General features: G+C 48.9%; 2 protein-coding genes across 3 annotated transcripts in view; one reads left to right on the top strand and one right to left on the bottom strand.

The window, feature by feature from the left end:
- The first annotated feature begins 1,425 nt into the window (after positions 1–1,425).
- On the top strand, positions 1,426–9,449 carry LOC136013014 (solute carrier family 25 member 36-like). The gene is made up of 7 exons (XM_065676214.1): positions 1,426–1,570; positions 5,628–5,804; positions 6,254–6,331; positions 6,648–6,748; positions 7,401–7,467; positions 7,674–7,957; positions 8,059–9,449. Exons 1-7 carry the CDS (start codon positions 1,530–1,532, stop codon positions 8,256–8,258), a joined length of 948 nt encoding a protein of 315 aa, XP_065532286.1. The 5' UTR covers positions 1,426–1,529; the 3' UTR covers positions 8,259–9,449.
- Positions 9,450–9,512: 63 nt separating this feature from the next.
- Positions 9,513–13,632, bottom strand: part of CLSTN3 (calsyntenin 3) — a 31,197-nt gene continuing 27,077 nt past the window's right edge. For both annotated transcript variants that reach the window (XM_065676207.1, XM_065676206.1), the window contains exons 14-18: positions 12,726–12,896; positions 11,987–12,132; positions 11,724–11,859; positions 10,325–10,542; positions 9,513–10,240 (exon numbers count right to left, since the gene is read on the bottom strand). In XM_065676207.1, coding sequence (XP_065532279.1) covers positions 10,070–10,240; positions 10,325–10,542; positions 11,724–11,859; positions 11,987–12,132; positions 12,726–12,896 — 842 coding nt within the window. In that variant the 3' untranslated portion in view covers positions 9,513–10,069. The remainder of the gene's footprint in view (positions 10,241–10,324; positions 10,543–11,723; positions 11,860–11,986; positions 12,133–12,725; positions 12,897–13,632) is intronic.

Raw genomic sequence — 13,632 nt, forward strand, 5'->3', positions numbered from 1 at the left:
TGACACGGGTTAAGCGGATTTCGCACTGACAGCCCACCCTACAGGCGGCTACAGGGCTCTGGCTCAAGCAATGTCGTTAAGGCACGGAGAGAACAGGAGGTTCTCCTAATACCTGATCTGGCTGATGGACTGCTCTTTTGTCATATACTCTGGGATCACAACGATGCTTGCAGCTGCCGGTAGCAGGTTAAAAGCACCCGCGTTTAGCTGAAAAGTATGCGATGGCCTCAGATAAGCTGTAGAAGTAATACTGTCTGGCCAGTAGTTCCTCAGATCTTTTTGTTAGCCAACATATTTGGCCTTTTGCAGTCTTCTGAACGTTTCCATCAAAAAGGTAACTGCCAGCGCACCTGATGTGGCTTCAGCCAATTCGCCAACCGTCATGGGATGAATCAAGCCTAACTGGTCTGAAAGCATTGACTTTGCCTAAGCACTTACAAATCTAGAATGACTTTTCATGCACTTGTTGTTGGTGCTATTTAACCACCATCCCAGTGAAGACAAGTGAGAAATACTTGCAACTTCCTGGCGTCTTTGGCCCATTTTCCATTTCAGAAGGCCAGTCCTTTTACAGGTCTTCCCCTCACTGTCCATGTAGTGACAGGCACTAGTGATGGGCTGATTGTTCTTTTCCCCTCCACCATAGGTAAGGCAATCATTCATTTCCTGTTTGAAGTATCCTTGTACTTATTTGAAGTTGCCATGTTTCCCTCAATTCCTTCCTCACTAGACCGCATACTACAGGCCTTTTCAATCCTCCTGCGTGGATGGCCCAGGGAGGTTATTCTCCTCAGTGGGCTCACTCCCCCATATCTGCCTGTTTTGTAGCAGCGTGTACCCAAACTGGATGCTCAGTTCTGTGTCAGCCCATGTTGTGACACTCACAATAGCACATTTGATCTGACAGCTTATTTCATATGGCCTCCTGGCTATCCTTCTAGCCATACAAGCCGGTTTGATGTGTGCCTGGTTGGCAACAGCATGATGTTGATGTGCAGTCTGGGTTTTTTTTTCCCCGAGGAAGATGATATTCTGTGAGCTCTGACACCACGTGAAACTTTGCATTTGCAAAAGCAGCAGAGGATCTCTTCATCCTGAATATTCCCCACCTTTGACATACTGATTCTCTGACCTTTAAAATCGCGGGTATAATTTGCTCTTGAGTGTTTCTTTGTCTGGAACACACTGGCCTGTTGTCATACAGAACCAAGGATCAGAGGAAGCATCTGTGGTCCCACTGAGTGCGAATGCGAGTCAGGAACGACTGGGCTCTGCCTGCGTGCGCCCTAAAGTCTGCCCGGAGGGAACCGCGAGCACAAAAGCCCGGAGAGGGGAGGAGGGAGGCCTGGGTTCACCCCTACGGCACGGCCTAGCCCCGGAGCTCAGGAGCACCAGCTCCGCACGGCCACTTCCCCTCGCTCCGCTCCCGCGTCCCGGCGCCCCGCCTCTGCCGGGCCCGGCCCCGGCCCCGCTGCGTGCCAGCCGCCACCGCGCGGGGCGGCGCGGGTGTCCCTGCAGAGCGCCCGGCCATGCTGCAGCACGGCACCCTGCTGCACCTCATCGCGGGAGGGTGAGTGGACGCGGCGGCCTCTGCCCGCGATACGCGGCCGGATGGAGGCCCTCCTCCCCATGGGGCGGCTCGGGCCCCGCGGCCATGGCGTCCTCTGTCCCGGGTTGCGCCGGGCCCGTCCTCCGCGCCCGCCTGCCGCCAGGCCGGGGTCTCTCTGCAGCAGCAGCCTCGGGAGCCAGGCCTGGGGCGGCCCGCACCACCACCCCCCGCGGGCGGGCCTCGGGTCGCGGCCGCACTTCACGCCGGAGCAAAGAGCCGGGGGAGAGGAGAGAGGGACCCCTGAGCCCCCATCCTTGCCCCGTGCTGACGGTGCCTGTGCCCGCGGGCCTCACCGTGCCACGCTCGAATGCAGCCGCATCGGTGTGGCTCCGATTCCTCCGCGCCGGGTGAATGCATGGCTCTGCAGGGTGGGGAGAAGGGGAGCCTGCCTGTGATTCAGGGGGGCCTTCGCCTGGCCTTTCACCCAGCCTAAGCTCACCGGAGCTGAGGCAGCGAGGGGAAGCTGGGTGCCGAAGGGGGGAATGTGAGGCACCGCAGGGTCTCTTGAGGGAAGCGAATGGTGGAGCATCCTTGTCTTTAGGAGGGCACCAGCCCCCCACCACCGCGTGGCTGAGATTCCTGCTTGTCTTCTTTGGCTTTAAATAGTGCTTCTGATTTTGGAGTCAGGCGTTGGAAGCGTGAGGCCTCTGAGTTCGCAGCGTGCCCTTGAGCATGTCCCTTGTGCGGCGTTTCACCCTTCCTCTCTTTGAGAAACGCTTAATCCTTAAAACAATGAGCTTTATGTTTATGATGTCCTGAAGCAGAAGATGCTGAGGTCCTCTACACTTTGCTGAGTAACTGCAGAGCGCCCTTGCCTAGACAGCCACCTGATCCCTTTCCAGATTCCACCATCCTGTTGGATTCTGTGTGACAGTAAGCTTTGTGGTATAGCATGTGCAATAAAGCACCTCCTTTAATTGCTCTTAATGAGTAAATTTCCAGGTTTCTGCACTAATGTAATTGTCACGCTATGTCAATCTTTACTTATATGTGCTTGCCCTATCTGTTCCCAGAGTTACTTTGTATATGTTATTCTCTTTTATTAATTAATCCTTTGAACTACATCGTCACTGCATTGTAGCCTTTCATAATGTTGGGGGGTTTGTCATATTTCTTACCTTTCTAGTTCAGCTTTTCCTCATCCTTATTTCCACATTGGTTCCTGAATTAACAAAGAGAGTTCGGTTTCTAGAGTATGGCCAATGACAGGAGCATTGCTAGTGGGAGCTTTGTAAGTCTGTATCCTGTCCTCACCCGTTAAGCAGTAATTCTTGAATTACAACTAACAAAAACACAAGATAGGAATAAGACTAATAAGAAGCTCAGGTTATTGCTGCAGTATATAGTTAATATTACTGTGCTACCTAATGAAACAGATTTCACTGATGAAAGAACAGTTGTTCGCTTTATATTCTAGTGTGAGAACTGGGGATCATCAAATGAAACTTACAAAAGGTTTGTTCAAAACTAATGGAAGAACACAGCTCTCAACACAGTGTGCAGTTAAACTGTGGGGCTCCTGGCCATGGAATATTAAAGGGGTAAAAGCTTTTTATTGTCCAGAAAGCATTTTAAGAAGATTAATGAAAAAGAATGTGCTGAATGCTATTAAATGCAATGCAACTTTCCTGGCTGAGGAAATCCCTAAGGTGAAAATTGTGGGAAGCTGGGAGATTTCTTCTACTCTTCCATAGGTGATCTTTATTCACCTGTATCCTAGGCAAAATCCAGTTTAACTATAGATTTGTCTGACTTGGCATTGCTATCCTTAAATGAAGATCTTCAGTCCGTCTCAGTTTTTGGCTAGCCTGAGTGAGGGCTGAAGTGGGAGTTACCAATAAACCCTGTGGCTCCTGTGCATGTTCTCAAACCCTTCTCAGATAATTGAAAGAAATGCTAATGGTGGTTTTTGTATTTCAACGAATCCTCTTTTTTTTCTTCCACATCAAACTTCCCAGTTTTCCTTCTAAAAATGTGCAAGCAAAATCTAGCGGTAAGTACTGTTTTCTAAGGTACAATGACCTACCTTCTTCATTTAGCTCTTTTTGCCACTGCTTTGTGCTGGGAGTACATGTTATACCGGTTGTCAGACACTGCTCTTCATCATATTTTGCAAGAATCGCTTTTGTTCCTGCTTCTAGAGCAATGACTTCAGGGGTTTGGCGTTATGAAGCAGGCCTGTTTAAGCCCAGCAGGAGGTCCCTTGGTGACTGCTCAGTTCCATTCAGTGGTTTTTCATGATTTGCCATTATTTTGTCATTGCAGCTTTGCTCAGTACTGTGACAGCCTTCGTCACCTATGGATTTTATCATGAGTAAAATGTTATCCCCTGCCTGTTGGTGGAGAAGTTGAAAATGGTTACGTCTAGGCTGGAAGTGATTTTCCTAGACCCTTGCTGGACTCCTGCTGTTTGATTCTTCACTGACATCTGGTTTCAGGGCAGGGAAAGATTTTAATCCATTTAGCATCTATGCTGCAACCAGAGTGTTAAGGCCCTCAGTGTGTGCTTGTGAGATACCACAGTTTTGCAAAACTGAAGTATATAATATCTTTGCAGTTGCTTTTTTTGAATTCAGCTTTTGTTTGGCAAGTTCCCTAAAAAGACTCAAACACAACAACATACCCCCTCCTACCCCTCAACACGAATGAATGCAAAGTGTCTTTTAAGTCTATAGTGGTCTGATTCTGTAATTCTCTTCTGGCAATAATCCCAGGGCATACAACCGTATAACCTTAGCAGAGCAGACTATTACAAATGCACTTCTTCTTCTGTCCTGGTGGACATTAGAACTCTTTAGTGTATTTCCCCAGTACCTGGGGAATGCTTAAATTTCTTAAACATTGAAATCTGTAGGTCTGAAGTCTCCTCAGTCTGCTATTTTGAATATACACAGTCATCATAGCAGCCTTCCAGTATCTGAAGGGCACCTATAAGGATGCTGGGGAGGGACTCTTCATTAGTGACTGTTAAAAAGGGGGAGTTTAGATTGGATATAAGGAAGAAGTTCTTTACTGTGAGGGTGGTGAGGCACTGGAATGGGTTGCCCAGGGAAGTTGTGAATGCTCCATCCCTGGCGGTGTTCGAGGCCAAATTGAACAAAGCCTTGAGTGACGTGGTTTAGTGCGAGGTGTCCCTGCCCATGACAGGGGGTTGTAATTGGATGATCTTAAGGTCCTTTCCAACCCTATCTGTCTGTCAACACCTTCTGCATGGCTGTTCCATGCAAATTAATCTCAAAACAGTATTTCAGGTACTGAGCATCCTCTAGAAGAATAGTTGTCAGTCAGAGGATTAGAAGGGGCAGAAGCAGAGAACCAAATGTATCAGTTCTGACTTGTCCCTGGCTGGTAGAAGGGGAAAAGGGGATATACATCCTTTCAGCATTACTGAGGTGTGACTATACTGATGGTAGTGGTTCCTGAGTTTCAAAAATAGCTTCTGTCTGCAGAAGGTCGCTGAAGGTCAGGGTCATCTTTCCTTGAGCAAGTCAGGCTGGGGCAAGCCTGGCTGTTAGCAGCAAATACACATCTTGTTTACAGGGCCTTGCACATGTAGGGCTGAATGGGCTGTGGATTGAAAACACAGGCAGGCTGTGGGGTGGGAGAGTACTGTGCAGCTGCCACTCTCCGAGGCAGTGCGGCTGTGGAGAGATGGGAGGCACAGTGCCTGGTGATCTCAGCAGAAGGCATTGCTGTGAGTTTGGGCAGCAGAAATATTTGCTCTGGGGAAGTCTGAATACAAAGATCAGCAGCTTTGAGTGAGGGACTGCTGAGTCCCTATGGACTTGGGACTGTTTATCTCAAATCCTGCGTGAGGTTTCAGGTGAGGCTGCCAGGAGATGTCCCCATCTGAGCCATTACGACGTTAATCAATGTCAGAGCAGGAGATCAGGCTGGGGGAGAGGTCAGCTCTCCTCTCCTAGAGCTGAAGGTTCTGGACGAGCAGGGTCAAAAACATTGCCCTGTTACTGCACAGGGATCATTCTTACATTTGCTATTATGTCTTTGTATGCCCTAGATGTGGTGGCACAGCTGGAGCCATCCTGACCTGTCCCTTGGAAGTGGTGAAGACACGACTACAGTCATCCCAACTGGTACTGCGGCCTCTGTGCCTCTCAGAGATACAGCTGCCAGGGATGAGTGTGAGGCTGATGAACCCCACCTCACCATCTCCTGGAGTGCTGAAGCTGCTGAGGTGAGTAGGATGGGACAGTGTGCATGTTAGCACCGGGGAGGTGAAGGTTTAGCCATTGGGTGAGGGGAGAGGGAGCACGATCAAGAGGGGGAGATGGATTTTCAGCTGAGGCTCTGGAAATTGCAAGTACAGAAAGAAGTTTGGTCAGAGCCCAGATACATCTACTCCTCACAGTTGATCAGTGCTTTGCGTCTGCAGGGCAGCTGTTGGGACAGAAATTTCTCAGCGAATGGTTTGATCAGACCCAGAGTAATGGTGTCAGTAAGAACAGGGAGAAATGACTAAGGGAGAGAGAAAGCAGGTGGAGGGAAAATGAGAGTAGAGCAGGAAAAGGATAACACAGGAGGTGAGGATGCTACAAGAAGAACTGAAGAACAAAGAAGGAAGAGGAACAGGAGAGCCCATAGCTTAGTTATTTTGCTGATGTCTCTACTCATTTCCTTCTGTAGGGCCATTATTGAGAAGGAAGGTGTGCGATCCCTGTTCCGAGGTCTGGGTCCCAACCTTGTTGGGGTTGCTCCTTCCCGGTGAGTACTGCTCCCTGAGGATAGCTCATGCTGCACACGTTTTAGAGGACCTCCATGACATCTATTGCTCCACATTCAGGAAGCAGTCTGGGCCTTGTGCTCATTGGGTCACAGGACCGCTTCACACAGACCTTCCAATCATAGTTTTAAGATAAGATGATTTCTGTGGTAGTATTCTAGTATAAACGGTATCTGATGTCACATTAGACAAACCTTTGCTGGGAGTAAGAAGAGTTGGAGTGAGACCCCACAAAGCAATGCTGTCTCTGCTTCTCATAAGTGAGCTGTAACCTCTTCTGCATTTGTTTTCAACCAGGGCTATATATTTTGCTGCCTATTCTCATGTTAAGGAGAAGCTCAATGCTGTGCTTGTACCAGAGTCCAAGAAAGTACACATGCTGTCAGCAGCTTGTGCAGGTAAGCCTCTTCTGTCTCAAAGCAGAGTCAAGGGGTCCTTCTGTCTGTAAGTGTAAACAGGTTTCATTCCTTCCTTACTGCTGCTCCCATGAGTCCTGCTCTCTCTTGTGAAGTTTTCTCCCTCCACACCTGGAGCAGTGAGTTCCTTGGCTAACCAAAATGCTTTCTCAATCTTTGTTCTTCTTAGGCTCATCTCTTCAAGTCATGGAGCTGCTCTTTACCCCTTCAGCTGCTATGAGGAAAAGAGCTCCATTCAGCTGTGAGAGGGAGAAGGCAGTCTGTAATTTGCAGTCTGTAATTTAGACCACTCATATTATTTCTCTTGATATATCCTACTTCTCTAACAAAATCTTTGACTCTTGCAAGTTTAGTCAGCTGTTTCCTGCCTCTTTGTAACACCAGGACCTGTAGCAGGGTTATGTTTGAGGGAGAGGAGCTAATTGCCAACAGACAAAGGCTGGAATGAGGGAGGCAGAGAAAAGAACAGTCTCCCCAGAATGTTTCTTCTCCCATGGCAGCTCAAGGTCGTTCTGAAGTTGCAAATGCCTGCAACTTGCCGAGCAGAATTCAGAGAGATGGTAGTGCAGCACCTCCTCACAAACTGTCAGCGTGATCCTGGTGCTCATGGCTTTTCCCCTCTTCTGTTCTGCAGGCATTACTTCTGCCACACTCACCAATCCTATCTGGTTAGTGAAGACCAGGATGCAGCTGGAAGCCAGGTGAGACAGGCTAGCAATGCAGAGCCGCTCCATGTCAAATCAGGACTGGTTTTTGGGGGGAGAGTTGCATAGGGTTCTGTAACTTGCCGTGAGGATATAGGTCTTCAAGGTGTGCTGGGGAGGGGAGGAGTCATACAGTTGTGTTCACAACAGCATTTGAGGTCAGTGGAGCAGTATGCTGTTCTAACCCTCCCTCATCTTTACAGGGTGAAGGGGGAGATGGCCAGCAACGCTCTCCAGTGTGCCATGCATGTGTACCGCACTGAAGGCCTTCGTGGATTTTACCGTGGTATCACTGCGTCCTATGTTGGAGTGTCAGAGACCATTATCCACTTTGTCATCTATGAAGCACTGAAGCAACAGCTGAGAAACAGCCATCATTCCCTTTCCCCACCACTCACACTTTCACCAAAAAGCCATGATTTCTTTGGACTAATGGGAGCTGCTGCTGTCTCCAAAACATGTGCTTCATGCATTGCATATCCACATGGTGAGTGGGTCCACTCCCCTGGCTTCTCTTCCCCTCTGTGGGAGATGCCATGCCCATAGGATCAATCTGCTAATATCACTTCCCTTTTTTTGTCTCTCCAGAGGTCATTCGAACACGGTTGCGAGAAGAAGGGTCACGATACCGTTCCTTCATACAGACTCTGCAGCTTGTGGTCCATGAAGAGGGACCTTTGGCTCTATACCGAGGGCTCCTGGCTCACTTGGTCCGTCAGATCCCAAACACAGCTATCATGATGGCTACCTATGAACTCATCGTACATTTGGCCTCTTCCACCTTGTAAGCACAGTGTAGCAGCTGGTTGAGGGTGCTGTAGGCACCTGATGGTTCTGAGACTTGGTCTTTTTCGGTGGTCTTGAGAGGTGCTTTTCATCACATATCAGAACTGGGTTGGGCATAGCATTCTCAGGACAAAAGCCTTTTCTTGTGCAGTGTTTGGCTCTGATGTGTACAGTGTAGCCTTTCTTCTTTCTGGAGACTTGAATTACTCCAGTGTTTCAGGTTTGACATCCTGGTTTGACAGTGCCTGCTGTAAGCTCCCTGTATGAAACAAGGGCACAACACTTACTGGGAAGGATGCAAAAGGGAAAGCATAAGAGTAGTTTAGCCTCAGCATGTTCACTTCTTTTGGACCCAGTGGGCACAGTCAGACATGACAGGCTAGAGCACAGACATCTGAGAACTGCAGCAGGTTGAGATCTTGAGCTGAGACTTTTCATACCCTCACGGGGGCTCTTTCACCTCCTGTGCTACCTTCCTGCCCCTAAGGAGGATTTCTCAACCTCGGTTGCCAGCAAATGTCCTACTGCAGAATTATCTTTTGGGTCCTTCACATGTTGCAGCCACTGCCCCGAGATGTGTCAGGTAACTGACAGCCTCTTTTTGTCTTGCAGAGTCTGAATAATCAGACCAAGTAGATCAAGGGAAGAAGCACAACCTGCTAGAAAGCACTACCCTCACAACTCATGCTAGTGGGCTCATAGCCATGTTTTGCCAGTATCTGTTGTGTCCCATCCCCTCCATTCCCAAAAGAGAGCGTACACCTTCCCTTGGAAGTGCTGGCTCTGTTCTGCTACAGGTCGGAGCCCTGGTATGAAAAATACTCTTTAATGTAGAAAGAAAGCGGATTGGGTGGAAAAAAACCCCTGGATGAAGCTGAGGATTTGGCCTGTTTCTGTTCATGATGCACTAAGTGTATGGAGAGAGCCTTTTTCTTTTCTGTAATCAAGAATTCAGTTTGCTGCGTGTGTTAACACGTGCCTGTGCCAGGCTGGGCTGCCTTCTGTTCCTCTGCCGGGTCCTAGCCCCATGTTCTGGGGAAGGCTACATTGTGTTTACAAGGAGTATTTTGACTCTGAGGGTCAGGGATGATGTGTGTTTCTTGTTCCAACACATACAGTCAAAAAGGTAACCCTTCCCTGAGAAAGGCAATCATTTCAGTAAATAAATGCTCTGGACAATCTCCAGTCTTACATTTGAGGCTCCACTGCCTGTTTCTTTCCCTGCTTGTAGTGAAAAACTGCAGAAGTCCTGAACATTTTATTTGAAATCCATTTATTTTTAAAATCCACTTTGTTTCCTCATCCTTCTTCCGTTCATTCATTTACTTCAGTAGTATTGACAACTTTACAAAGCGACACAAGCTGCAGTGTTGGGTTTGTGGTTGGTTGGTTGGGTTTGGTTTGGTTTTTTGCATGAAACGAGAATAAACCTCAAACGACAACATTGAAAAAATATACAATATATATATATATAATATCTGGGGAGGGGTTGTGAGAGACCCCCCTCTGAACCCTATGGCTGGCTCCTTCCATCTTGGTGTCCTTTCCAAGCCCCACCTTCCTCAGCATAGTTTGTGCCACAGTCATGTGCAAGTGCCCTAATACATGGTTCTAGAGAGCCAGCTGGGGGGTCAGTAATGTGGGGAATGTCCACAATAGGAATGGCAGAAGTGGGGGGGACGATGGGAGGCAGAAATGACAAATGAGGGAGGGAGTGCATGTGTACACGGTGCGGGAAGGAAGAAGTTAAAAGTAAGACACCTCCTTCCAGCCATATGTTGGGGGGATCCATTGGACTGGTGGTTTAAAGCTCCTAGTAGCGGCGAGAGCCGTCGCTTCTGCCCATGATGTGTCGGTCACCCACATTGTTGCTGTCCGGTGAGTCTGGTGTCTCCGAGTCGGTGCTGTCGTCTTCATCATCCATGCCGTCACCAGCCCTGCCTTCGCCACTGCCTCCTGCCCTCTCCTGGCAGCTCTGGTAGGACTGGAGAGGTGAGACATGGGGTAAGGGGAAGTATCTGGCAAACCAACTGCAGGCCCAGCCCCAGCCCCTGTGGCTGCTCCTCACCTCCATGGGGTTGACAATGATGGTCAGGGCTGAGTCGTCCCAGAACATGTCACTCTCCTTGCCGCTGTTGCTTGTGTGTCCCCCTTCAGCAGCCCCAGGGACCTCTTGCCCTGCTCCCCGCCGGTGCAGGGAGTGGATGCGCAGGATGCCAAGGATCACCATGAGTGCCAGGAAGCCCACACACACCACAATGATGACAGTGGCAGCACTAGGGACCACTTTGGAGAAAGCAAATGAGAAGCCGCGGTTAGACTCTGTCACAGAAACGTGTTTCCAACCTGGCCTGCAGGAATCAGGGTTCCTGGGCAGAGCTTGGAGGTTTAGGGTCTGGGCAGGACCCAAAATCCTGACTCTTCTGCTCCCCTGGGCACAGGCAGTTTCTGCCTTCAGCTGCTCTATGTTTGCTTGAGGCCAGCATGGTCTTCCAGGTTGTCTAGGTCCAGATGCCCTCTGATGTTGTCCTGGCCTGCAGACCCTGCACATTACCCTTTAGCTCTAGGCCAGTAGGCCCAGCCTCTTCTCTCCAGGTAACCCCATTACCTGTAAAATCCACCCAGGCTCTCTGTGGCTCTGTTCTGGGTAGTTCTGTGCAGCACGGACAACTTGGCTGCTGCAGTAGGGCAGAACTGGGACAGGGACAGGCTAGGGCTGGATTCTGGTGCTCTCCCAGCACATACATAGGCTGTCCCTGCAGTGGCTCAGTGCCAGCCAAAGGTCTGGACCAGGATCAGCGGCTGTAGGAAGCTGCAGCAAATCCTAGCACCAAAGGTGCTTTTCGTGTTCCTTACAACAGGGAACCAAAACCAACACAGGGTCCTCTGTCCCAGCCCCAGAGCTGGTGTGCAGTCATGCTTGTTGCACAGGGCTGCCAGCACAAACTAACAACTCTTATCTCTAGTCTAGCTTTCCAGCTTCTCTTTCCTCTGCTTTGGGGGCAAGAATCCTCCTCTTGTCTCCGTGGTGCCATCTATATTTTTCTGCCTTCCTCACCACCACCTACTCCCATCTCTTTTTCTAGAGAGGTGTCAATCTTCATTCCCTTGTTTCTCTCTTGCTGTTGAAGCTTCTTTCTGAAATGACATTACCCAATGTCATTTGACAATGATATTACCCAATGTCATACAGTTGTTCCTTTTAGACCTTCTCAGGTGTAGATTTCAAACTGCTTCTACATCAAGAAAGCACACACCAAAAGAAAAAGGATTGTTGCACCAAGCTCTAAACCACAGTTTGACTGCAGTCTATTCGCTAATGCCAAGTGTCACAGGACAGTATAATAAGAACTCAGTAACATGGGTATAGAGAGCCTGAAAGGAATCCTCTACTGTAAGTCCTACTACAGTGACAGAAAATCAGCATCCTGACCCAACGAATGAATCCCAAAGCTAACATTACATACTTGGGTTGTTATGGGTGCTTGCCAAACTGTGCCCAGATAGCTCTGGGGGTAAATGATGGCCTCGGTGCACAAACTGCTGGGAATTCAGAATATGGTTAGGATGAGCAGCTTGGTTCATGTTGTGGAGGACATTCACCTGCAGAAAGACCAGAGAGAGACTCAGCCCTATGCTCAAGCTGCATTCTACACTGCGTGCATTCCTGTTCACCCTGTCTGCTCCATGCATGCACAAGTACCTATGTGTGCATGTACTGATCGTGTACCTCAACAGTAAACTCATTGCTGGAGTAGCGTCCATTCATCTCAGTGCAGGACAGGTGAAACTTCCTTTCATAAAGAGCAGCACCATGGTTGATGTGGTACGAGACCTGGCGTAGGATTTCCTCATAAACTGCGATGCTCTCCACACCTGAGACAAGAAGAGAGGATTGGTGTGGTGTGAGGAAGCTCCTGCTTCAAAGTCACCTGGCATCATAACCCTGTAGCAACTAGGAGCTATAGAGGAATCCAAGGCAATGCTGGGTTTATTATTTTTAGGAAGGGAGCAGAGATGGAGCTGGGCTGCAAAGGACCCAGTGAAATCCCTGCTTGCATTGCTAATACAAGTGGAAGGGAAGGAAGGATCAAAAGCAGTAGTCCCGTTAAGTTCTGGAGAGTACAACAGGGTTGTACCAATCCACAACATGTGGGATGCGCTGTCCCCCAGTCATGTTAAGCAAAGTGATGCTGGCACATGAGAACACCAAGCCCCAAGGAGTAAGTCAGGAGGAGTGATACAGATCTGGGTGAGAACTCGGGCACCATGCCCTGTACTGCTGTGTGCTGGAGGAGGAGAGGCCAAGAAAATGGGCTGGGACTTCCAAAAGCCAGTTCAACAAATGGTTACACCTCAGAGTCTCACAGAGTACACCAACACATCTCTAGCATCAGGTTAAGGGCTTCTCCCACTGATGCCTGACAGTGAGAAAGGCATAGACAGCTGTGGCCAAGGACAGGACATACCTGTGATGGTCAGGTAGGCAGAGGTATTAACAAGCTCCAGGCCCCGCTGCTGCAGCAGTGCCCCATCCAGGAGCAGATACTCCCTCTCTGGGTCCAAGTCATCTCCTACCAACGAGATCTCGCAGCCATCCAGGTTGTGCACAATCTCATCTGACATTCGTGTGTCCGTCACTGAGATGCAAATGGAAAGAAGACAGAGCCAGAAAGGCAGCCAGCCATCAGTGAAGGCAGGAGTTCCTCAGAGTGGTACCCATTTACTTAAAAGTGCTCACATCATACCTAATGACTTCTCTTTCTCCTGCTAGCACTGACCTTGAGTAAACCCACTGTCAGTCCAATTACTTGTTGTAGGAGTCCCCCTGGTTCTAATGACATTATTTATGCACATAATAAAGTCACTTAATTTTGGAAGAACACATTATCAGACTGGTTCATGATGACACATCTTGGCTGTAAAGACTCTGTTGACAATGACAATGTGCAAATTAGGAACAGCTCTATCACACATTAGCAGACCCTAAGTGCTTTCGAAAGCTTTCCCTGTCTCACTTGCTAACTGCTGATTACCACGGTTGGGATCTTCTTCAAAATGGCAATCACATTCACCTTTTGAATGTGGAGTGAACCTGACTTCACCGCTTTCAGCAGGGCTAAGACCAACCTGCTCTAAGTCAAGAAACTTATCGTCGCATGAGGGAAGGCAAAGCTTCTCAAGAGAAAGCTATGAGGAAAAAAACCCATTACCAGATATTAAAGAAGTGAAAGGACATGTAGAGTGTAGAGTGCAGAGAAATAATCCGAGGCTGATGGGGAGAAATTGAGGGGCAGGATGTTACAGGGTGTGAGAAAACTGACTGGGGAATTCACAGGAATAAGTGATGCAGGAAGAGGTGGGAGGGGGTGAGAG

Source organism: Lathamus discolor, chromosome 4 (assembly GCF_037157495.1).
Source record: "Lathamus discolor isolate bLatDis1 chromosome 4, bLatDis1.hap1, whole genome shotgun sequence".
Classification (NCBI taxonomy): domain Eukaryota; kingdom Metazoa; phylum Chordata; class Aves; order Psittaciformes; family Psittacidae; genus Lathamus; species Lathamus discolor.

Bases quoted from the DNA above. Each gene is read 5' to 3' on its own strand.
- LOC136013014 (XM_065676214.1), top strand. From the start codon at position 1,530: ATGCTGCAGCACGGCACCCTGCTGCACCTCATCGCGGGAGG. The intron at 5,805-6,253 runs GTGAGTAGGATG...TTCCTTCTGTAG, and splicing joins GGAGTGCTGAAGCTGCTGAG to GGCCATTATTGAGAAGGAAG. The intron at 6,749-7,400 runs GTAAGCCTCTTC...TCTGTTCTGCAG, and splicing joins GCTGTCAGCAGCTTGTGCAG to GCATTACTTCTGCCACACTC.